At 37.7% G+C, this 25,740-nt stretch overlaps 1 protein-coding gene across 1 annotated transcript in view; it reads left to right on the forward strand.

The window, feature by feature from the left end:
* Tmc1 (transmembrane channel like 1) overlaps window positions 1-25,740 on the forward strand; it is a 128,000-nt gene that overhangs the window by 51,319 nt on the left and 50,941 nt on the right. Inside the window, exons 6-9 of the mRNA XM_042699367.1 lie at window positions 10,702-10,792; window positions 11,594-11,675; window positions 19,425-19,531; window positions 23,490-23,588. Of these exons, the coding sequence (XP_042555301.1) occupies window positions 10,702-10,792; window positions 11,594-11,675; window positions 19,425-19,531; window positions 23,490-23,588 (379 nt within the window). The remainder of the gene's footprint in view (window positions 1-10,701; window positions 10,793-11,593; window positions 11,676-19,424; window positions 19,532-23,489; window positions 23,589-25,740) is intronic.

Here is a 25,740-nt window from a genome sequence, read left to right on the forward strand (position 1 = left end):
TGGGTATTTAAAAACACTTATTTTGAGCAGAGGACAATTCTAACATTTTATGCATCCACAGATTAAGATATAGGAATACTCCAAATATACATTTTTTAAAACAGAATCTGACCTTTTAGAAGCCAACGACTAAAATTTCATCTATAGAATACCTTACTTAGCCATTATATTGGCTATGTAAGTTTCTGGACTTGTGGTGCCATGACGCAATACTTCTGGGAACTGTCCATTGACAGATCATGCCAGGTGATTTACTAATGAGATACCCAGTAAAGCCAAGAAACTTACCCTTAGGACTTCATTTACACTTAAACAGGTGCGTGAAACGATCAGCTAGCCATTAAGGGAACATTCTACCTTGTGCAGCTAATTTATTTTTCTTCCCCCCACCTTGGGTAACTAATATATTCCTAAAAAAGTGAAAAAAAACCCACTGTTAATTTTTCTGCTGAAGCCATCTGTGAAAACCACTCTCCTTTAGACTCCTTTTCCTCTCCATCTTACTTAGATCTTAAGGTGTTTGTAAGCAACAATCATGGTTTGTATGTTAGTTAATGAAAATCTTTCCTTCACCTGATAATATGAAGAGACAAGATTTCACACAGGAAGTTTTTCATGCCTGTGAACAATCCACCAACATTGGCTTCAATTGTTTTGAATCTTTACATTTCATTTTTCGTGCCAATCTGGGGCTTGAACTCTGACTTGGGCTCTTCACTCACAGTGGGCACCTTACTAGTCAAGCTATGCCTCCTGTTGTTTAATTGGAGGTAAGAGTCATGTATCTACTGAGGCTGGATTTGAAGATATTTCTCAGATCTCAGCCTCCTGAGTTGCTAAGATTATAGGTATGAACCAGTGATTCTAGACTCATTTTTTAATTTTTGGTCAATCATGGGGCTTGAACTCTGGGCCTGGACACTGTCACTCAGCTCTTCATCTCAAGGCTAACACTTTACCACTTGAGCCACAGCACCATTTTTGGGTTTTTGAGTGGTTTATTGGAGATAAGAGTCTCACAGACATTCCTGTCTGGGCTGGCTTTGAACTGCAATCCTCAGATCTCAGCCTCCTGAGTAGCTAGAATTATAGACATCAGTCATCAGCACCCAGCTTTTTGACTACTTTTAACCAATAGCTCAACTCAAGTATAAGCCTTCAGAATATACAAGCCTTTAGTGAAGGCTTACAGTACCACCACCTGAGTTACAGTGCTTTCTATTTTTATCTAAAGAGAAGCTACAGACAATTCCTGCACCAAAATATAATACTGTCATCTATTTTTCTGTTTTTAGTAACTCCATATCAATAGTTTCTTTTTTTTGTCTTTCTTGAAGGAAAAAAACTTAAGTGAAGCTTTTATTAAAAACAAGATATAAGCCAGGTGCTGGTGGCTCATGTCTGCAATACTAGCTATTCAGGAGGCTGAGATCTGAGGATTGTAGTTCGAAGCCAGCCTGGGCAGGAAAGTCAGGGAGACTCTTATCTCCAATTAACCACAAAAAAAAAAAAAAAAAAAAAAGGAAAAGAAAGAAAGAAAAACTACCAGGATACATCAGTGACTACAAAAGTAGTGCTTGCTGTAGGCATTATGATAATTTTACAAGGTTCCATTTTCAGACATAGGTAGTTCAAATATCCCATAGTCCTTTCTGTTTAGGTTAATTTATCAATAGTTTCTTAACACCTTTATCTTGAGTTTCCTTGCTGAGAGCAAAAAGGTACAATTATGTAGAATTATTGAAGAATTTAATCAAAAGACATGAACCTTTTAAAATAGTGCCTGGCATATAGTAATCATTGGTTGCATGTTACTTGTTATGATTTTAAAACCATCATTTCACTTTTCTTGTTCCAGGTGAATATTATTATAACTATATAACTATATATCTATTGAAACAAAGAGATCAGTGATTTTGAATGGTTTGTTTGGCATTGCACTGCATTTTTAAATTATGTATAAAGCTTCCTTTCAGAATAAATTTTGAGCTTTTCAGGACCTAGAAAGTACCTTCAGCTCCTTATTTGCTCAGAATCTAGCAGATTACTTTGTCCATCACATTTGATTAATGGCTCCTGTGTAGGTGACAATATTAGTGACATTTTCTGTTGCTGTTGGATACTCATTTCCAAAATAGGAGGATCATTAACATGATATTTAAGGGCTATTTAAAGGCTAGGATGACCAGGTGAGTAAAGGATAATACTGGGCTGCTTAACTCGCGTATGGTAATTGCTACCTTATAAATATTTATTTATTTATTATTTATTTGTTTGAGACAAGGTCTTACTCTCTAGTGCAGGCCAGGCTGGACAATACATTAGATTCTTATCTCTAACTGACCAGCAGAACACTGGAAGTGGAGCTGTGGATCAAAGTGGTAGAACACTAGCCTTGACAAGAGCTCAGTCAGCACCTAGGCCCTGTGTTCGAGCTCCACAGCAGACAAAACAAAAACAAAACAACATAAAACCAAGAAAAAAAAAACCCCAAACCCAAGTAAACATAAAAAAATGGGTTTGTATATATTAAAATTCGAGGATGTTTCCTGAAATTCTTGCTGATTGGTGGTAATAATAATAATAATAATAATAGATAATAAAAATAGACAGAAAATTCTAATGATTTCTTTCTGGCAGATGAAGGTATGGTATGGTTACTCTCATCTATTATTTTTTCTTTCTTTTTCTTTTTTTTTTTGGTTGGTCATGGGGCTTGAACTCTGGGCCTGGGCGCTGTCCCTCAGCTCTTCAGCTCAAAGTGAATGCTCTACCACTTGACCCACAGCAGCACTTCTGGCTTACTGGTGGTTGATTGGAGATAATAAGCCTGCTTGGGCTGCTTTTGAACCGCGATCCTCAGATCTCAGCTTCCTGAGTAGCTAGGATGACAGGCGTGAGCCATTGGTGCCTGGCAACCATGGTTTTTTAGTTTGTTATTTTGTTATTGGGGTGTGTGTGTGTGTGTGTGTGTGTGTGTATGTGTGTGTTGTGTACAGAACCAAGGGCTTGAAGCATGATAAGTACTTGCTCCATCTCTGACCCACACCTTGCCCACTATTACCTTTATCAAGCCTCATCACATTCTATTTCCCATCGTGGTCTAATGGACATGTTGTATAGCATAGCCATGGAATCAGTTTTCTCAGATTGCCAGAGCATGCTACTTGCCAACACGTTTTACTCAATAGTAAATTACTGAATTATACTCTTCTGCATGCTCGCTACCAGTAACAGCTAATTTTCACCATTTTTATTAGCCTATAAATATAATGTTATTTTTGAAAGGTGATTGAAAAGAAAAATGCATTAATTATCACTTATGATTAGCCAGAAATGTTTTTGAATAAATTTGACATACTATATTAGCAGTAGAAGGGAGCAAATGTGTACTTAATGGGAAAATTAACAATAGTTAGAGAAATTTGTCCTTGAGGTTTTGGAAAAATGTCATCCATCTTAGGTAAAGTATTTATTGTTAAGATAACCCTCTTCTTTATGTAGTTTCTATAGAATATATATATGCATATATATACATGTAAAATGAAGGAAAGATAAATTGTTTACTATTTTGAAGGAGGAGTGGTAATTAAGTGTGTTGCTATAGCATGAAAATGGTTAATCTTTACTATGTTTGAAAAGCATTTTAATAACAATTAGATGACAGTAAGAAAAACAATGGTGTTGATATTTTTGTAATATATGCATGCATTTACATATATACTTGTAAATATATCTATATACAATTATATATACACATAAGCACTGAGATATCTACAGAAGGAAAAAAATTACTATTTATACTTTGTGCATAGATTGGTATTCTTTTTTTCTGTGCTGAGGTCTGAATTTAGGGACTCCTGATTGCTAGGCAAATGTTCTACTCCTAACCTGCACACTTGGCCATGATTTACACTGGTAAATTTTGAGGTAGGCTCTCGCTTCTTGCCAGTCTTTATCTGGACCTTGATCCCCCTATTTTATACTTCATACAATAGCGAGGAGGATAGCATGTATCATCATGACTAGCTTCTTAAATTGAGATGGAGACTTGAAAACTTTGATGCCTAGGCTACCCGGGAACCACACTTTTGATCCTAGCCATCCACACAGCTGCATGCATTCACCATGGTGTTCAGCTCCTGGTTTAAGGTGGGGTCTGGTGAACATTTGCACTAAGCTGGCTTCTACTTGTGATCCTTCTGGTCACGGCCTCCCCAGATATCAGTTCTGTGGGTCAGGGTAGTTTTGAAAGGACACAAAAATGGTGAGACTCAAGTCAATTTGGCAAAAAGACTAGCTCACACGTGGACATACTGTGCTCTGTGATGGCCTCAAAGGAGGTTTGTTTCTAACGTACATGGAGCTGTTTTCCAAATCTAAGTTTGTCCTGTGGCAAGCAATCCGACTGACCAGGTAGGTCTGATTGTTTGCAGGACCGTTTGAACTGCCATGGATTTAAATGCATTTTAAATCTGCCTCCCCTCTGGGTCAAAAGATAGAATTGAAAAGGCAGAACCGTTTGCACTTCACACTCTTAAATACGTGCAGTTTGAAACACTTCAAACTGCTATGAAATGTTTAAGGGTACACATGTGAACAGATAATTCAGGATGGAAAAGAATGATCCACCAAACTTTGGAAGCAATGATTTTCTCACTTAGAAGCAGCACCTCGATCATTCTTCTGCTTTCTCGTATTCAGAAGTCATGAAAACATCTTTGCTTCGACTGCACATGAGCCAAGCAAAATGAACACATTCTATTTGCTGAGCCGCCATGGCCTTGCAAGGAGCTTAATTGTTAGTGTATCTGACAGGATAGGTTATGTGTGTGGAACTCATGGTAGAAATCCTTGCTTTGTTCTAGAAATTCCTGCAGGCTTGATGCCTGGAATGGCTTTCTCTGCCTACGCAAATTCTTCTAGTCCCATAATATCAACGAAACTATTATCTACGATGTCTTCAACAATTCTTAAAGCCTTCATTGTCTTCTCCTTTACCCTTCATGGTTGCTTTTTCCTTAGCAGAGTTGAAACAGCAGAAAACAAATCTATACATTCACTGCTTCGAAACACTGAACATAATTTTAAGAACCAAAGACACACTTAGTTAATGCTATGGAAAATATGACCAAGTATAAAGGAAAAAGAAAGATGATAGAAACACACTATACCTGTTTCTTAACTAGAATTGTCAATGGGTCCTTCTGAGAAAACAGTATCCATATAATTTCTTCTATGTCTAACTGCTTCTGAAAATAAGCTCATTATAAGTGAGAGAGGAAACACTAGCAAAGATTGTTGATTAAGAACTTTTTGTTTGTTTTGTTTTGTTTTTCCATGCATCCTCTGAGGATCACTAAGAGGGCTTTTGTTTGTTTTAGTAAAGAATACAGCCAGCCAGGGGTTTTAAATCTGTAATCCTAGCTACACAGGAACATCTCAGTTCAAAGCCAGCCTGGATATGAAAGTCTGTGAGACTCTTATCTCCAATTAATCACCAAAAAATATTAAAAAGCCAGAAGTAGAGCTGGTAACCTTGAAGTAGAAGTGGTAGCCTTGAGCATTAGCCTTGAGCTAAACATCAGGGTTATAATAGTAGGCTGGGAAGTTCCTAGATGTATACAGACACGGCCTGGTACCTTATAGCCTATAATACTGCCTCTCCTTTCAGGAGTAGTACTGGAAATTCCTTGCTAAATATAGTCATTAAAACAAAAGACAACCAAAATAAATAAAACATAAAATCCGGTAAATAGAATTTAAAGAAGATTGCTAATGAGTGATTTATACAATTACTACCAAGAAAGAATTCATTATGGTAATTTGGTTACATAAGGGTTGATGGAGACCTCTTTATAAATGTATATCCTGCTTTCAGGTAAATAGGAATGCAGAGGACTTTTATCTATTTCTTATCAAGTGCTTGCAGCTCAAAGTAAGTCTTCGATCATATTTTGGCATATATTTTGACTTTTTAAAATTATTTTATGGCATACTACTTAAGTGGCATATTCAGAGATGCTGTATTCTGTTACCCCTCAGTTGTCACTGCTAATGCTAATAGTACAATCTTGGATATTTTTGTTCTTCTACAAAAGAAAGCCAGTTTGTGCTATGTTCAATATTTAAAACAGAGCACAAGATTTTTAGTGCCTGGGCAATCTATATGTTCTTCTTTCTCTTGCTACTGTAATATAAAGGATTTTTGTTTTACTTCTATAAATTATTTATGTTATCTTTAAGTAGTTGTACAAAGGAGTTAGTTGTCAGAGCTTTTTTGCTCAAGGATAGTGTTCTACTACCTGAGCCACAGCTCCATGTCCAGTATAACAGAGTTTTCAAAGGGTAAATTAATTTTTCAATAGACCGGGTACAACGCAGAATTAGGAAATAATTAGTAAGCAGAGAGAGAATCTAGTGTTAGTTTGTTGTTGTTGTTGTTTTTTAATATATTAAACCCCTGAAGCCCAGTTCTTTAGTTAGTTAAGTTTCCTCCCCACCCTCTTAATATATCTAAAATTACCTTGGGATGCTTGACTGACCTTCAGGGTATGATTAAAATGTGTTTTCGTTTATTTGACATTTAAGTCAGCCATGAAAATTAACACTGTTGAGAGCCCAAGGGACCAAAGAAGGTATCCAAAGTCTGGAATATTTCCATTAGTAGGGACTTGGAGTTGAATACAGATTTGGCTTGCTCAAGTTAGCTTTCAGCTCTTCACCAGTCCCAGCATCTGGCTTCCATGTATCTCCAAACATAACATTGGAGCTAGTAAAACAAGTGCCTTGAGAATTCTTTATTTTTAAATTTTATTTTATTGTAAAAATGCTTTACAGAGGGGTTACAGTTACACGAGTAAGGTAATGAGTACATTTCTTTTTTTTTTTTGGGTCCGGTCATGGGGCCTGAACTCTGGGCCTAGGCGCTGTCCCTCAGCTCTTCAGCTCAAGGCTAGCGCTCTACCCCTTGAGCCACAGCACCACTTCCGGCTTTTTTCTTTTTTGCTTATGTGGTGCTAAGGAATCGAACCCAGGACCTCTGGCATGCAAGGCAAGCGCTCTACCACTGAGCCACCTTCCTAGCCCATGAGTACATTTCTTGTCAAGCATTGTTACCCCCTCCTTTGTTTAAGAATTCTTTATAAATACTGGTCACTAAGGTTTGCTAATGATAAAAATTTTGGAAGCTCTAATAGCCTACATACATGTTATCTGTGAATAGTTGTATGTAAAAGAAAATATACATACATACATATTATACATATACAAGCCAAGAGAGGTTACCTGCATATGCAACTTATTTTTGCTGCTTTAGTGATATAAGATCAAGAATGCACTAGGGATATAGAAAATAAAGTTATTCACACAGGCAATTAACATGTTTCTGAATATGTAAGTACTGGCATTCCGAGGGGACATGGAAACAATTGTGTGTGATAGAGTGGGTTATTTTAGTGCAATCCTCTGACAATTGCTTGATCTCTTAAATTTAGTATTCTCAGAAAATGAATTCAGTTTAGTTCTAAATTTTTCTTCTGACTTGTTGCATATTGGAATGAATCAGAAACTTAAAAAAAATGGTGCACGTATCTTACTCCTAGAGATTATGACTTAAATGATCTAGCATAGAGAAGACTTTCAAAATTTGTATAAAACTGCAGTGATTCAAGGTACCAGCAGTCAGGAGCCAAGTCTCAATTGTCATCCATCATCCATTCTCACCAGTGTTAGTTCCATTAGAAGCGTTGAAATTCACACTGGTAGCATGTGTTGTATTAAGCACTACGAAACAAAAATTAACCTTATTAGCACAACTGTTCTTAATCATAGGTAAATTATCATGCTTTTGCTATTTATCATAGTCCAAATAGCTGTATACTTTCTGTCCATTTTAGTATTATGAAAGCCCTCCAAAGTAGCTACATTATCATCCCCATTTTTATCGATGAACCTACTGAGCATTATAACCATTGAAAGTACTGCCATTGGCACCTCTTTAAACAACACATACTCTGAATCACTACAAGATAAGTTAAATAATTATGACTCATTATGGAGTTCTGTATATACTAGCATAGCTTTTTACCTGTATATGTAATAGCTTATATATATGCTGCTTTTAACATATATGTATACACACACACACACACACACACACACACACACACACATATATATATATATACATATGTATATATCTATACACACAGGCATTTTTTACTTGTGCTGAGTATCAAACTAGTTATGAACTAATTATGGAGTTCTACTACTACTAGCATCACTTTTTACCCATATATATAATAGCATTTAAATAAATATATATATATATACACACACACACATATAAAGCTTTTTACACACACACACACACACACACACACACATACATACACGTACACACACAGGTATTTTTGCTTGTGCTGAGTATCAAACCCAGGATCTCACGTGCGTGAGGCAAGTGCTCTATCACCACACCGCATCCCTAGTGTAGATTTTTAATCTCTGTAACAGTCTTTGAGTTACTCAGCAGTATTTCCGGACAAGTTAGAGTTCTTTTGACTATAGGTTAATTTTTTTAAGTGATGGTACTCAGTAGAAAGAGACTCTTTATTCTTCTGATTGCTTTAAATGTTCATGAATACATGTTCTGATGATAGTTGTCCTACACACCAGTTTTGGCATGGTTTCTATTTATTTTTGAGTGATAAATAGATTGCTCAATCATTACGTCAAATTGAAAACATGAGGAGAGGAAAGTCAACTTAACCTAACCCAGAGAGGAATGTGTTTCCTGGGAGGAGAATGTGTCAAAGGCTCATGTCCTAACTCTTCTCTGCAGTCAGGGTTGTATCATATGTTATGGGTAAATTATCTATTTTGTAAGTTAGGCCAAAGTGTTTTCCTTCAACTAACTGTGAAAGCATTCTTGAAAGCCCACTAGACTTTATTATTCTAATTACCAACACAAGAGGTTGATAAATGAATGATGAGGCCAGGTATTATTGTCATTAAATAGACCTCACTCAATTATTTATCACTGGGTCTGGGGTTACAGCTCAAAGAGCAGAGCACATTGTACCAGGCTTGTTTGAGCCCCGAGACCCAGAGACAAGATTACAATCTTGGCAGGAAGTTTAAGGGGATGACACACATTTTTCAGTCAGATCTTTGGATCGTATAGGGCCAACAGATATTCAAAGAGTAGCCACAAAGTCCGATGACATTTTAGCCATGGAATCAAGCCTCTTTACTTAAATGGAAATGGATGGAAAGGCAGATTTACTACAGGAAAAATATAGACATTTTCTTGCTTTGTAGTGTTTGAGTGACTCTGTAATTTATTTTCTTGCAGTGTGATTTTGTCACAGGCATGTTAGTGTGAAGTGTGCTGACTAATGCTGATCTCCGTCTCATGCAATTTCTTTTTGTAACTTCTTTCTAGTTGCACAGTGGAAGATGTCTTCTGGTTAAGAAATCTGCTGTCAGGGAAATTGGGATTTGGTGATGTGTATTTCTTTTCACTCGGAAAGCGAATGTTTGTGTTTGAAGCCACAAAGTCTATGGAAATTTGGTCTCTCAGTATTAACTCTAATATAGTCACTTTTGATGGTTGTCTGTTCAGTGAAAATTACTTCAAAAATAGAGTTGTCATGGATTTTTCTTCTCTGAGGAGCTGAAGACCATATGCTCTACTTAATAGAAAGGAGCATATGAGCTTCTCTTGTCATAATATGAAGGGCTATTCAAATCTGAGGAGGTTCCTCAGATGCTGTTTCATGGACCTTGGAATCCATGGTTTCACAAAGCCCCTCGAAGCAAGATATACATAAACGTCTTAAAACACAAGTACATGATGATTCAAACACCTGCAGATTTATCTAATACCAGAGAAACTGATGCTGCTTCTGCTACCAATGTAACAAAAGATAAACAAAAAGTTAGGTTTGGAATTAAGGTTCAAGGGGTAGAATGAGTGAAGAGTTGGATTCATTCCTAGTTTAAGAAAACATGCCCATTTTTGGCATGAAGACAAAGAAAAAAAATCATTTTCCTGGGTTTCTTTAACCCTATTTGCTTTGTAGTATGATCTTTCTGCTTTGAACCATACTTGCTTTGGGGATGGGAAGGTGGCTCAGTTGTAGAGTGCTTGCCTCACATGCATAAGGCCCTAGGTTTGATTTCTCAGCATCACATAAGCAGAAAAAGCCGGAAGTGGCGTTGTGGCTCTAGTGGTAGGGTGCTAGCCTTGAGCTGAAGAGCTGAGGGACAGTGCCCAGGCCCAGAGTTCAGGCCCCACACTGACACACACACACACACACACACACACACACTTGCTTTTATGGGATTAAATACCAGGACAGTAAGTATATTTTATGTCAGTGTGTCCTAAACTCTCATTTTTTATAAAAGAAGTTTTTAAGGGAAGGAAAGTATTTTAAAACTAAACATTCTAATTGCCAGAATCCAAAATAAACTTCAGATTTAAATTCACATGCAGTAGAAATGAGAAAGACTAGGATTCTCTATTTTGACACTTAGCATAAATTCCTTACTTTTCAATGACTCTAGAGGACTAATAAGGGGAACTAAATTACCTTACTCTTCTTCACTAGAATTGAAAAGTTACACATGCAATAAAAATTGTGAGTCTACTCATTGCCTCTTACTTCTACCTCTTACTTGGATTTCTTTTCTCAGGGAAGCAAAAAAATTCGTGAGCGAAAACGAAGGGGCTCTTGGGAAAGGAAAAGGAAAGCAGTGGTTTGCATTTAAGATGATGATGGCCAAGGTAGGTATGTTCACAAATTGTTCTGGCGTCTAACATGTCAACTCTCTGCTCCCCCCGACCCCCAGAAAAGCAGAACACTGTTTATATCACAGAGGTTAAAACCAAAAATCCATCCTCTTGTATGCATAAAGCACAGATATGTAACTACACATGCAGTGAACCTGCGTATTAAAATTTGTGGAGAGGCAATTAAAAATCAACTGTGGAGGAAGGAAAATTTAAGTTGATGTATACTGCTGTATACTAAGAGACAGATTTGCATGATCACCCTGTGTTGAAATGACCTGGAGAATTACAGTCAGGAACTGTATCTCATTTATATTTCATCATGTTAATCACATAGTGAATGTTACTTAAACATAGAGCATATTATAATTCCTACTTTCTTACTGCCTGGTAGAATACTCAGACTTTTTGGGGGGCAGTCAGCATTTTCTCTAACACAGGGGTCAATAAATATTTTTGGACAATATTTTTTGAAATAGTCTCTCATTATGTTACTGCAACTGACCCAAAACTTGGAATCCTAGCTTGTAATTCTCTTTCCTCGACCTCCCAAATATCTTGGATAATAGGTCTGAACCACCGTGGCTGACAATAAACATGATTTTGAGTTAGGTTAGTCTGAGGATGGTGGAAAATACACAGGCATATAAAACTTGCTCTTTTCTCTTTTCACAAGAAAGTAATATTTAGTGACAGAAAGATATTTCAAAACTCATTACCATGTCATTTTTCGGTAAGGATAAATATCTTGACAATCCAAGAGATTGAACTCTGCTGTTTTTACTTCTTTTCTAGAAATGGGCAAAATTCCTCCGTGATTTCGAGAACTTCAAAGCTGCTTGTGTCCCATGGGAAAACAAAATTAAGGCAGTTGAAAGTAAGTGCTCATCCTAACCCAATAGACAGGGAGATTGTTCTGGATAGAGGACTCAGGAGTTTATCAGTTACTGTTCTGAGTTTCTGGCCTTTTGGGTAAAGGAACAAACAAACAAATAAAAACATCTAACCAAAAAACACCTCCCCCCAAAAAACCCATTATTTATTCTTTTCTTGTCATTGACAAGTTCTATGTTTTAGCTCCTGTAACAAAGTGTCAAAAACAATCAACTTAAAAGTAGTGAAGGTTTATTTTATCGCACAGTTACTTTGTCCTTTTGCTTCAGGCTAACATGGTAGAGATTTGCACATTCTCCAAATGGTTCCATTTTAGGAAAGATAGACAAATTTAGTCACAAAAGAAAAACAGAAGGCATCATGAAGCCATCAGGTTCAGTAGTATAGTTGAATTATGTTACCTGGAGAAGGACTGAGGAACAGAAGACTCCGTAGAACCTTAAGATCCTGGTCAAATCAATGTGGAAAGAATTTCAGGCTTTGTTCTTGGTTTGTGTTTGAGCCAATCATTCCTGGGTTTTTGTTTATAAACTTGTGAAACGATGGGGTTGAATCTTGATCAGTTGTGAGGTGCATCCTGAGAAATTTGGAGAGCTACTCAAAAATTCCTTCAGTTACCTGAGCTCTTCCTCTAACAGCTAGAAAATGATGCAAATGTGTTTTTTTTCTGTAGAGTGGGTTCTCCTAACTTATTCACTGTCAATAGTTTTTTTCCCTTCATTTGTGAATAATTGACCCATATTTTCTGTGTATCAAACATCACTACAACCACCACAACCATCATTTATGAAGTACCGCCATGAGTCAGATATTCTACAGATTTTATTAGATGTTCAGTATGTACATTTACTTCCCTATAGTCTACTTGTGGCTAAATAACTGTCCTGGAATAGCTAATAGTGGACAAAAAGAGTCTGTCTGGTTTCAAGCCTATATAGCTTTTGGCTCTACTGAAGATTTCTAAGCATTTAAAGCATGCTCTGTATTTGTACCAGGTCATTAACAGGATGAGTAATTACATGTCTCCTTGATAAACTATCTCACATGGGGAATTAGTTCCTATTTTCTTGAATGTTTATTGTGTTTGTGTGTGTGTGTGTGTGTGTGTGAGAGAGAGAGATTGAGAGAGAGAGAGAGAGAGAGAGAAAGAGAGAGAGAGAGAGAAAGAGAGAGAGAGAGAGAGAGAGAGAGAGAGAGAGAGAGTCCTGGGGCTTGAATTCAGGGTCTGGTCATGATCTCTGAGCTTTTTGATAAAGAATAGTGCTCGATTACTTGGGCCACAGACTCACTTCTGGCTTTTGGGTGGTTAATTAGAAATAACCACTAGTGTTATTTCTTGCCTGGATTGAATCTGAACCATGATGCTCAGATCTCAGCCACCTAACTAGTTAGGAGTATGTTCAGCGGAAGAGTTTATATTTTTGCATGAGTTATTTAATAATATATTTCATACTCCATATGATTCAAATGTACTAAACTATCAGTGATAATAATAAGAGGATAATGTGCTTTTGGACTATCACACCCGGTAGTAAGAATGAAATCTCTTGAGGAACAGATTCATTGGATGAGAGTGATCATGATGTAGAAAGCACTCTACCAGAGCTAGGAAAGTCCAAATTTTGATGGTCTTTGAAGCTGAACTGAATGGAAAATGAAAAGCAATGGGACGTAGAATGAGTTTTTAAAGCATTGAGGCCTTTTTATTTCCCATTGCTCTATACTCTGGGTAATCTTTTTTAACCTCTTGTCTTCTCATTCTACAGTTAGGGCTTCATATCATCTAGGAGATTGAGTAGGTATGATACAGTTATTTTTAGGCCCATATATACAGTTAGGCAGGTAAAATTGTTCTATTTTCTATTTTGAAGGGAAAATTACTGAAAAATTTTGAGGGGAAACATTCACACTGACAGCCTATAGAATTAATCATCTTCTTAAATTATTTTCAGAATAAAGTTGGATAAATATGAGCCTTATGTATAAAATACATCTAATTATAAAACAAGTATTAATACTTTAAAAGAAATGGCCATTGAAATCATATAAAGGCTCAGAAAAAGTTATATTCAATCTAAATGCCATAGTCATTTTAGATACAATATCTAATCTTCAGAATGATCTTGGCATTATTGGTTAATTACCTGAACGAATGCTCACTGAAAGATTTTCATGTGTTAGGTGTGTTTCTAAGCACTGTTGCTTTTGTTAAAGAGAAGCAAAGCTCCGACTTCATTAATTATGTATCCAAATGTATTAATTGGTAAATGTTGGATGGGGAAGACAGATCGTAAAATATAAACTCTGAACAGAGAGAATTATTAGGTATTGTGGTAAGTGGTATGTTCCAAAGAGAGGCAGCAGTACCTCACTCACATCCATCTAATTCACTTGCCTCTACTTTCTACCCAACTGGTAAGTTTATATGTAGCGAACAATTTTAGTGGAGTCTCGAATGACCAGTCTTCCCTGAATTTACCCAAGACCTGACTAATAGTGGGAATGATGAGAGAAGAGCTCAAACCCAAGTCTGAAACTCATGCCGTTACCATGTCATTTGCAGTAAGACACGAATCCCTTTTCTAGAATGGATCAGATATTCACCCAAGTTGTGACTTTTCTTTCATTAAAAATAACGTTCAATGATTCCTGCCACCAAAGCTGCTGTGAACCTCTCCATCCCTTCGAAATGCCAGGAGATATGTACACCAGCCTTCTAAGCCAGATGCAAGACACATCTCATTGTGACTCCTTTTAACCACATTTCGAAGTCTATTTGGTCCAAGGAATCACATGAAAACTGCAATACTGACATTACTGTTTACTTTCAGTGAATAGTTGGATGTCCTTCAAACTAGAGGTAGAACACAACTCCCAAAATATGGTGTGACTGATTTATTTTCCAGGCTTCAGGTAGCTTCAGATAGGCAATCCAGAGCCCAGAATTTAAGCCTCATGTTTCTCTCCTAATCCATGGCCTCGAGAAAATACAAATCAAAGTTGCCACATTTAACTTTCTACCTGTAGACTCGCTGGTTAAAAATTATGCCTCATATCTTAGCTAACCATAATGGTATTTATGTCGTACTCGTATAGCAGGTCATTTAATTGGCCTGTTTTTCAATAGAAATACCCATACTTATCTGCTGGTCCTATTGTACATCTGTTCAAGAGGAAATTATATATCATTACAAATTACAAATTACATTGTCTGAGTAATAAATAACTGGAGGGAGAGGTAAACTTTAATCTTAATTTGAAAGAAACACAAGAAAATTCGTGACAAGAATATGCCGACACTTAATTCTCACTTTAACACATGTCAAAGACTTAACACATTAATAATTTACCACAGCATCACTTATGCGTTAGATGACAGAGAAAAAAGGATTGGCTATTTATGGGTCCTGTTTAAATTGTGATTTTGAATGGCCTTGGCTGACTGATGGATTATCTGCTGATATACTTTCAGACATGCACACATTTTCCCCCATATTTATTTGGTACTTCCTATTGTTTAAGAAATCATCTATAATTTTATTTGGAGAGGCTGTAAGATGGTGGTTCAGAGAATCAGATTTGGATTCAAACACCTGTAGATGACGTCAGCTTGCTCTAGAACCTTGGTTTCATTTTTTTTTTAAAGCCAACTATGGTACTCATAGTCCTAAGTCTCTATAAAATGGGAGCAAAATAGTTCCCACTTGATAGGGATTTGATGATGCTTAAATAAATTAATGCACAGAGATAAAATAGATGTCTGGAGCAGATTGATTACGAAGAAGTTACTAACCTATGGTTCTGCCAACTGCTTTGCTCAAAATCTGATTGCTGGATTACAGAGCAGATTGGCAACACGTAAGCTCACTGGGTTCCAGAGGCAGCCAAGTTGGGGCTGGTACATTTCCTAGTACACAGACTGACCAGCCAGAGATACTGGCTGTTAATTATTATTGTTACTACCACTCTTTTTCCCCTCATGGAAGTCAGTCAGTGTTATTTGAGACACTAAGTAAGCCAAATTATCTGTCTCATCTCTTAGGCCTCTCAGCTAAACTGTATAGAAGATTCTCTTGTCGGTGAACACTAGTTTTTGTTTGCAACTTCCTGTAGGACAGAACTGCTAGAATAAGTGGGACTCAGAAGAAATACTTCTTTCTTTCACTTTTATGTCGAGACAGGGCAAGGTCCTCTTCAGCTTTGATGTCAAACAATTGGTTTGTTTAATCTGGTTTTAATATGTTTGTTTCCTCTTCCCTTATCCCCTCTGCTACTACAGTTCCAACGTGGATGGAAAATTGTCCTCTGGCTTCATCAGTCTGTCTGAGATGTTTCTGGGTCTTTTCTAAAAAATAGTACAGTTTTGATGAAATCTTCTTCATTGAAATTTGTTTTCTTTGCATTTAGGCTTCTGTAACAAATGTACTTCCTTTTTTCAATTTTATTGTGATTGTTAAGACACTGTACAGTTGCATAAGTCAGGTAGTGAGTTTATTTCTTTCTGAACAGTGTCATCTCTTCCCTCATTTTCTCCCAGTTTTTCCATCCTCCCTCACAAGTTACATAATTCCTTTTCAATGTGGTTCCTAGTGTGTATCATTACTGCAGTTGTTCATCCAAGATACAAAACAAGACACAAGGTACAAAAATCAAAAGTAGTGACAAAGAAGAAAAAAAATCAAGAAGCAAAGTAATATAAAATCTCTTGTTTCCATTTCTTGGAGTTCATTTTTGTAAGCATCATTTTATATGATCATATGCCCATAGCTATTGAACTTTTGTGATCTTCTCCTAAGAATATTCTCCTTTGGTCTCATTGTGAAAACTGGAGACTTTCTGCATGACAGAGGACATAGCTAGCAATATCAATAGAAAGCCTACAGAATGGGAGAAGATCTTCACCAGCCAAACAACAGACAAGGGCCTCATACCTGAAATGTACCTTGAGTTCAAAAACAAACTCCGCAGAGAAGCAACAACTCAATTAATAATAATAATAAATGGGCTAATGACTTAAGAGAGACTTCTCGAAAGAAGTAAGAAAGACCAGTAAACACATGAAGAAATGTTTAACATCTCTGACCATAAATGAAATTTCATCTCACCCCAGTTAGAAGGGCCATTATCGAGAAAACTTACAATAACAGATGCTAGTGGAGCTGTTGTCAAGAGAGAACTTGAACACACCGTTGCTGGGAATGTAAGCTTGTTCAACCACTCTGGAAAGCAGTATGGAGGTTCCTCAAAACTAAACATAGAGCTTCCCTATGACCCAGCAGTTCCAGTTGTGGACGTTTAAACAATAGACCACAAACAAGGCTACACTAAAGCTACCAGCACAACAATGTTCATTGCAGCATCGTTTACCATAGCCAAGATATAGAACTAGCCCAACTGCCCCTCAGAGGATGAATGAATCAAGAAAATGTGGTCTATATACACAATGGAATTCTATGCTTCCATCAGAAAGAATAATATTGTACCATTCATTCATAAGGAAAAGGAAAGATTTGGGGGAAAAAATAAGAAAACTAAGCCAGAACCAAAGAAACAGAAAGTACCTATAAATCTACAAGTAAACACACAGGATGGTAAAAGACAAAAACATAATATACTTGGACATGATAAAGAATGTACTTTCAACATAATAGTTTTGAATTTACTTTGAAGTCCCCAAAGTGGAATTGGAAGCTTTAGAATCTAAAGTATTTATGTTTATCCATAAGACACGTGCGTGTCGGAGGAGGAGAATACACTTTCTGAAACATCTTCTTTCACTTCTCTCTTTTGCATAGTGAGCATGTCGTTTCCCAGGGCTTGTAGATGAGGATGGGGAGAGCTAGGAAATCAAAAGCACACAAAGGAAGGAAGGAACAAAGAGAAAGAGGAAGGGAGCAAAGAAATGAAAGAGAAAGAAAAGAGGGAAGGAAGGGAAAAAACGATGGAGAGAGGGGGAGAAAGTCAAGTTTATATTTGTTTGTATTTAGACTCTACATCAGAAGCTCTCACACATGCTTCAAGAAAAATAAATTGCCCAGGCCTGCTAAGAGACAGACAGTGGGTCTTTCCTCCAGTCAATGTGGGACTGTGCTGCTGACTATCAGGCTGGAAGCCCACTGCCTTCAATAAAACATGATGGGTGAGCCTGGCGGTGCAGGCCTCTGATAGTTGTTACCAGAGAACATAGATAACAGCCGTGAAATGATATGAAATCACTGGGAGCCAGGTGGGCGATCAGATGTCCTGGGACATTCAGAGCTGCTTTGAAATTGTAGCACACAGACCAGGGCATGTGGCTTCAGCACCTGGGAGAATATTATATCAAAATTACATGCTTTTAGAAATCATATAGCATGCCACCTGCCTTGTGATGTGAAACGAATACAAGTTCTTTAATTGATTTCTTCTAAAATGTCCATTTAGAGTCATCTTTTTTTTAAGTTCCTAAAAAAAGAAAAACTTGCACTGTATTATAAGAATAAGTGAAATGATACTTAGCAAAAAAACAAAAACAAAACAAAAACCTATGTTCCAGAAATAGAGGTATTCCAGAAATAGAGGTATTACTGTCTTGTGTGGTAGCTTCGTGTTGGTAAGTAGAAGTTGGACTTTCTTCTGCCCCATGAAGTGGAAATGTTTCCCATTTGGTTGACTTCAAAGGCTGGCAGTGTAGAGAAATGTGTAAATCATGAAGAGGAGTCTGGATGAATGGGAGGCTCATCCAGGGAGCATCATGGAGGCTGGTCATTGGTTTTTCTTGAGGAACTGAAATAATAATTGGAAAGATTGGGAACACTAGTAACTGGACGCTGAATCTTTAGTGATTGTCAGCGAAGCCAGCTTTCGTAAATATCTAGGCCATCTCAACCTGAGAACCTCAGCTTTCTACTTTTGTTTCTTTTTGAATTCTCAGCTTTAAGAGCTGAGAATTGCCTCAGCCAGTATGTCTGGGCAGATCTTTACTCTTCTCTGTTTGGGATGGGTGTGAGTTGGCAGAATATTTTTTTAATTGTCAAGGTGATGTACAGAGGGGTGACAGTTCCATAAGTAAGGTAATAAGTATATTTCTTGTCAAACTTGTTATCCCTTCCCTCATTTTTTCCCTACTTTCCCACTCCTCCTAACTCTCCACCCCCCCAGTTGCGCAGATCACTTCCAACATACCGTCTTGTGTATACCACTGTTGCACTGGATCTCCCTTGTCCCTTGTCTCACCATTCTGCTGTTCCCCTTCTCTTACCTAATTCAAATAAACCTATACACAATACCAGGGTACCAAAATCAAATACAGAGATAACAGGGGATATGCCATAGGGGGAAGAACATACAAAAGAAACAAAAAGTCACATAGTACATTAAAAACAACAACAACAAAGAAAAACCTCTTGTGTCCATGTCTTGGAGTTCATTTCACTTAGCATCATCTTATATGGTCTTGTGATTGTAGCTATTGAGCTATTCTACTCATCTGATAAGATTATCCTACACATATACTAATTATTGCAAATAAGGGAAACTGTGGGACCTATGTTTCTTTGGATCTGGCTTACTTCACTTAATATGATTTTTTTTTTTACATCTTTCCATTTCCTAACAAATGGGGCAATGTTATTCTTTCTGATGGAAGTGTAGAATTCCATTGTGTGTGTGTGTGTGTGTGTGTGTGTGTGTGTGTATGATCTATCTACCTGTCTGTCTGTCTATACAAACCTTCTTGTTTTGTTTGTAACAGGTCAGTTTGGTTCATCGGTGGCTTCATACTTCCTCTTCCTGAGATGGATGTATGGCGTAAATATGGTTCTCTTTATCCTGACATTTACCCTGATCATGCTTCCTGAGGTGAGATATGACTTCAGTTTATAAGGTGCACAGAGAAAATTTTCTTATGTCATCGCTGTCCTAGCAATGCTCTTCATCTCTTTATAAAAAAGAGTGATTAGCTAGCTGGCTATGTTCTCTTCTTGCAGGAATAGGATTTCTAGTGAATTTAACCTTCAAAGGGGTTCCCTCAGGCCAAAGATTCTAAGCCTTCCCAGAGGGTGCCTGACTCTTGTGAAAGTGTATGTAAAATGTGGGGCACTTATATTTATTCTGTATCTATTTTCCTTATAATTTATTTTATTTGAAATATTGCAGAAGACTCACCAAAACAAGTGCTCTTTGCAAATCTAAATCAGTCCTGCATGTAAGATGTAATTTACTATTTTCCAAGACAGTAAGCCTGTTACTATGACAAGAAGTAATTAACATATAAATTTAATATGAATTTGGAGGCTGAACTTATATTTTTTGTCCTGGTCTTAGGGTTTGAATTCAGGATGTGGGCACTGCCCCTGAACATTTTTAAAAAAAATTTTTAAACTTATTTTTATTGTGAAAATACTGTACAGAAGGGTTACAATTACATGGGCAAGATAATGAGTACATTTCTTTTTTTAATATATTTTATTTTATTTGTGAACATACTGTACAGAGGGGTTACAATTACATGGGCAGGATAATGCGTACATTTCTTACCAAGCATTGCAGCCTCCTCCTTTGTTTTCCCTTCACATCCCTTCCCAGCCTCCCCCGCTCAACCACCCAATCCTCCTCCCCCCCCACCACCAAAATTGTAAAGTTCATTTTCGTCATAATTTGTACATCTCATTGTTGCAATGGGTCCACCTGTATCCCTAGTTAAACGATTTGTTTTTTCCCGCCCCCTCCACAAATTATACTGACATCAAATACAGTGAAAGCAGGGGTTATACCGTGGGGGAGGGACATACAAAACAACAAAGAACCCCTGAACATTTTTGCTCAAGGCTATCACTCTACTACTCAAGCCACAGTGCCACTTTTTGGCTTATTTGTTATGCAACTGAACATAAGAGTCATGGACTTTCCTGCTTGGGCTGGCTTTGAACTGTGATCCTCAGATCTCAGCCTCCTGAGTAGCTAGGATTATAGGTGTGAGCCATTGGCACCTGGCTTGAATTTATACCTTTAATATAAATTTGTATCTTGAACATAAATTCAAGCTGACGTTTAGTCACAAAATTTGAGTTAAAGTCATCTTTACACAAAACCTAAATATTTTCCCTTTTAAGTATACTTACATTTAAATGCACTTTTTTTTTGGTGGAAAAGTTAGTGTCTCCTGGGAGACTCTCAAAGCACAGATCAATGCCACAGTGCTTGAAAAAGGCTTTGACACCTTGTAAGTTGTGGTTAATTTGTTAAGTTTGCTTTCAAAGTAAAACTTCGTAATAAAATTTAAGGCACCGAGCTTTTCTAAAGGGAAGACGCGCAAAACAAGCAGATACAATACCTCTCTGCCTTACATGTCTACCCATATTTTAATGGGTTGAAGTTGGGTCTTCACCCAATTCAGAAAGTGAAGCAGGCCAAGAGTCCAGACATAAGAAGGCAGAGCCTTGAGCTGATATGGATGAGGTAAACTGAGATCACAATGCCAGGTTGAGTGTGACCTGGGTCCACAAGAAGTTAAATGACTGATCTCTTTAGGTGCTTACCATAGCTGAATTGGGTCAGATTGTATTTAATTTACAAACGACATTTTCAAGTAGCAGTATTTTCATTGAATTTGTGCAATACATTAGCAAGGACAAACTTTGATATGTCAATGACTTTCTACCTTGAAAGCCTAAAATCAGTGACTAAAGCCTAAAATTAGTGTACTAAGCCTCTTCCTTAACACCGTAGTAATGCCTTAACAGTTACAAAAAGGTAATAGCTTTGAGTAATGGAATACAATTTCCCTTCTTTTACATGTAGAGCCTTACAACAAATGTAAGAGGGACAGTGTAGAAGTTTCCAATCCCCCATTTAGTATTTAAACCACGTGGTAAACAAGTCATACAACGGTTATATGACTTAGTGAGTCTTAGAGAAATTACTTACTTACTTATTTATTTTGTGCCCATACTGGAGCTTGAATTCAGGACCTAGACTCTGTCCCTTAGCTTTTTGCTAAAAGCTGGTCCTCTACCACTTGAACCATACCTCTATTTCTGGCTTTTTGGTGGTTAACTGGAGCTAAGAGTCTCATGGACTTTCCTACCTTAGCTGGTTTCAAACTCTGATCATCAGATTTTAGCCTCCTGAGTAGCTAGGATTACAGGCATGAGCCACTAGTGCTGGACTTAGTGAAATTAAAATCCATGATCCTAGTTTCCCCTCAAAGTATGGATTCTACTTAACTAGGTTTATAATTCCTGAGATAATTTTGGTGCTTCTAAGGTTGTCTGGCTCATAGAAGACAGTGGATGTAAGTGAGAAGTCCTGTGTAGTTTATTTCTCAATTGAATACTCTGAAGAATGTGCATACTTCATCTATTTCAAATGCCCCAGCTTGTTGCTTTTCTTCATCTCTCTAAGAAAATCTGCAAGTCCACCATTCATTCATTACCCACTAAACCACTTGGGAAGCTGAGGAGCTTCCCAAGGAGTAGAGATGCGGTCTTGTCAGCTACAGTTACTCGCCCCCCACATCTTGCTGCCCCCTTTTCGGAGAAATGTGAGGCTGTTGCTAATTCTTTTGAACTGAATGAGATTGTGCAATGCCCCGAATGGGATGGATGGATATGTGTTGGGTTGGTTGTAGCCTGAGAACTAGGAGCTTATTGACTTTGAGTATTCTTTCATAGGCTTGTGTTAGATGTGAAGGGGCAAGGCATTTCCTGGTAATGATGACACCTGCATAAGAGCCCAAGAGAATGAGCTCCCTTCTGACTTTGCAGAACGGCCGGAGACCACCCATAGGCCGATCATTTTACCCAGCAGACTCATTCAGTTTTACGCCACGGCATTGCTCTTTTGGCCCAAACTTCTTTGTCTCTAAACCACAGGGCTCTTACTACCATGAACACCTCGGTCTCGTGTGTTCTCTGTGGTTGGAGGTGAAGCAATTAAACGTAAGAGAGCACTTCCTCTCTGCAAAGACCAGGAAGCCAGAGAGACCAAAGCAGCAACAGTGCACGATCGCTCGGGTTATGTAAAGGGAAAGGATCGGGTGTTGGTTCCCAGCCTTTGCCCAATCAAACTGCGCAGCAAGGTTGCCAACTGTACCCATCCTCTGCCCCAGCCCCAGGGAAGGAAGGCTCCATGTCAGACAACTAGTTTTCAATAGGCAAAGCCATTAGGTTGGGCTGCTTTGGCCAGTATTCACCCAGACACCTTCCTGTGACTCTACTCTTGCTCTTTTTGATGGTCAACAGCTTTTTAGTATGATTCTCCACGTATAAGCTCCTCTACTATTGTGGCAGAACAAATTCAGGACAGCGATCTTGAATTTGAGATGACACTGACACTGTAACCAGGAAACAACTGTCCCCTCCTTATAGACAGCCTTCACTTCCAAGGCTGATTTTATGTCTTGCATCTTACTTGAAATTAGTGAGAGGATTTCCCTCCATCCCAACCCCCTAAGGATGTATTCTTACATGAAATGTGGGCAGTGCCGTTGGACGGGGGACTGTGTGGCCTTAAAGGCTACCTCTATTCTCTCCTAGATCTCTTTGGAGATGGTAGTGGGGCTTCTCAGCCAGGCTCCTGGAGATTGTGGCTGGTCCTCCGTGCAGTCGGTCTGTAGAACTTTGGAGCAGGGATGTTCGCGTCCTCTTTGTTCTTAATGCCGAATTTAGTTGGTTCTCAGAAAATGGGACCCCACGTGAAGATCCACAGAGTCCCCATGAAAAAGTCGCAGAAGTGTTTTTAAATAAAACCATTTGCGATCACATGTGTGGCTCAGATTTCGTTTCTACTTGTTAACTGCTCCTTTTGCTTCACATAGTACCTCTGGGGTTTACCATATGGCAGCTTACCCAGGAAAACCGTCCCAAGAGCCGAAGAAGCTTCTGCAGCCAATTTTGGCGTGCTGTATGACTTCAATGTAAGTTGTCTCCACTCAACTGTGTTGGTAAGGGAATGGGTTCTCCCTGACGTTATTTTATTTGGAGACCTCATGGTTTCAGCCTTTTTTTTCTGTCAGGGCTGACTAAACATCCTATGCGTAATATCCATGTTTTCTGTTTAAAAAGGAAAAGAAGACACATATAGATCCATGCACATACAAATATGTACATATATGTATGGGTAAGGTTTTGCAAGATGATAATAGAATTAGCTGAAAATGAAGTATGAGAGTATGATAAAAGGGAATTGGAGACTACTGAATAAAGGTGAGCTCAGAGTTCAAAGATTTGAAGCAAATATTGAACCTCTGCCTTTGAAATAGGATAAAGGAAGAATTTGCAAACGTTTCTTTTTGGAAATCTCATTGGATCCTTGGAGAATTAGTTTATCCACATATTAATATCCACATATTAAAATCCCCATTTTCTAAATATGTCTCTCTCCAGTTATACTTAATAGTAACTACTAAATAAAGGTAAGCATTATGTACCAACAAATATCAAATTCTAACTTTAAATAATATTAAGGTGACTATTATACCAAATTGAGTACTGTCTCATATCATATTAAAATTAATGGAAGTATGTGATGGTTAGCCTTTAGTTTCTTATGTCTTTTACTTAGTGCTACGTTCTTGAATTTCATTTGTACATTCATATGCATCCATAGTTTTTTTTCATTCCAAAGTAGTGTTGCATTGTATTGGCTCTATGTATTTTATTTATCCATCATCAATGGTTGGATATTTGCATTATCCTTCTTTTGAGTTATTTTAAAATTTTAATTTATTGTTATTATAAATGTGATGTACAAAAGGATCACAATTACATGAGTCAGGTAATGAGTACATTGCCTTTCATCGCTGTCTTCCCTCTGCTTCCTCTCCCCCAGTCCCTCCCTCCCATTTCCACCCACAAATTATACAGGTTACGTTCATCACTGCTTCCAGTGAACTCCACTGCTGCCCTTTTTCACCCTTTTCCCCTTGAGTTCTATGCTCACCACCCAGCCCTCCCAAAGATATACATGCAAATAGACCGTGTATAATATATGAAAACAGCCCCATCCACAAAATAAGAGATCTCTTTTTGTTGATTTTTGAACAACACATACATGTCTTTGTGTGTTTTCTGTTTTGAATGAAGAACAGGAAGGGAATCACTGTATAGACACATGCTTAAGGGCTGGGTAACAAGTTTGACAAGAAATGTATGTGTTACCTCACTTATGCAGCCGTAGCCCCTCTGCATACCACCTTGACAATAAAAAATCAGTAATATTAAAAATATATGCTTAACTTTGCAAGAAATGACAATTTTTCAAGAGTGGATATACCAATTAATGGTTGTACAGAATTTAATACAAACACAGCAGTGTCTGAGAGCAGCACCTTTTTTGTATCTTCAACAGTTGGTATTTTTACTTTTTTGTTTTGTTTTTTTAGTTGGAGATCATGCTTGCTAGGCTTTCATTCCACTACTTGAGCCATGACTCCAGCCCGGCTTTTTCCTGGTTATTCTGGAGAGGGAATCTAGTATACTCTTTTGTCCAGGCTGGCTTTGAACTGTGATCTCCACATCAGAGACTCCTGAATAGATAAGATTATAGGCATGAGCCTCCAGTGCCTGGCTGTTAGTCTGTTTAACTATAGCCTATCTTGTTGGAATCATAGTATATCTTGTTGCCATTTTAACCTCCTGTTCCTTTCAAATGAGATACTGACAAATTATAGTTGTATACACTTATGAGGTATAAAGATATGATTTTTAATATAATATGGAGTAAGTAAATCAATCTAGTTAACATACTCATTACTTGACAACTGTGATGCGAACATTTGAGGCTTACTCCTTAAAAGATACAGAAATGGCCAAATGTGGTGGCACATGCCTGTAGTCCCATCTATTTGGGAAGTGGAAGCAGGAAGATAAAGAATTCAAGGCTAGCAAGTGCTGGCAAAGCCAGTAAGATCCTATCTCAAAAACAACATAAAAAATCAGAAGGGTAGGCTCAGGCTCAATACGTCATTCCCCAGCATGCCCCAGACAGTGGGGACCTCATCAAAACACATTATTAAAATTAACTGTATTCATCACATCATTGAATCAATATGGAAAAAATAAAACCCT

Source organism: Dipodomys spectabilis, unplaced genomic scaffold (genome assembly GCF_019054845.1).
Source record: "Dipodomys spectabilis isolate Male_0828 unplaced genomic scaffold, ASM1905484v1 ptg000241l, whole genome shotgun sequence".
In the NCBI taxonomy this organism is placed as follows: domain Eukaryota; kingdom Metazoa; phylum Chordata; class Mammalia; order Rodentia; family Heteromyidae; genus Dipodomys; species Dipodomys spectabilis.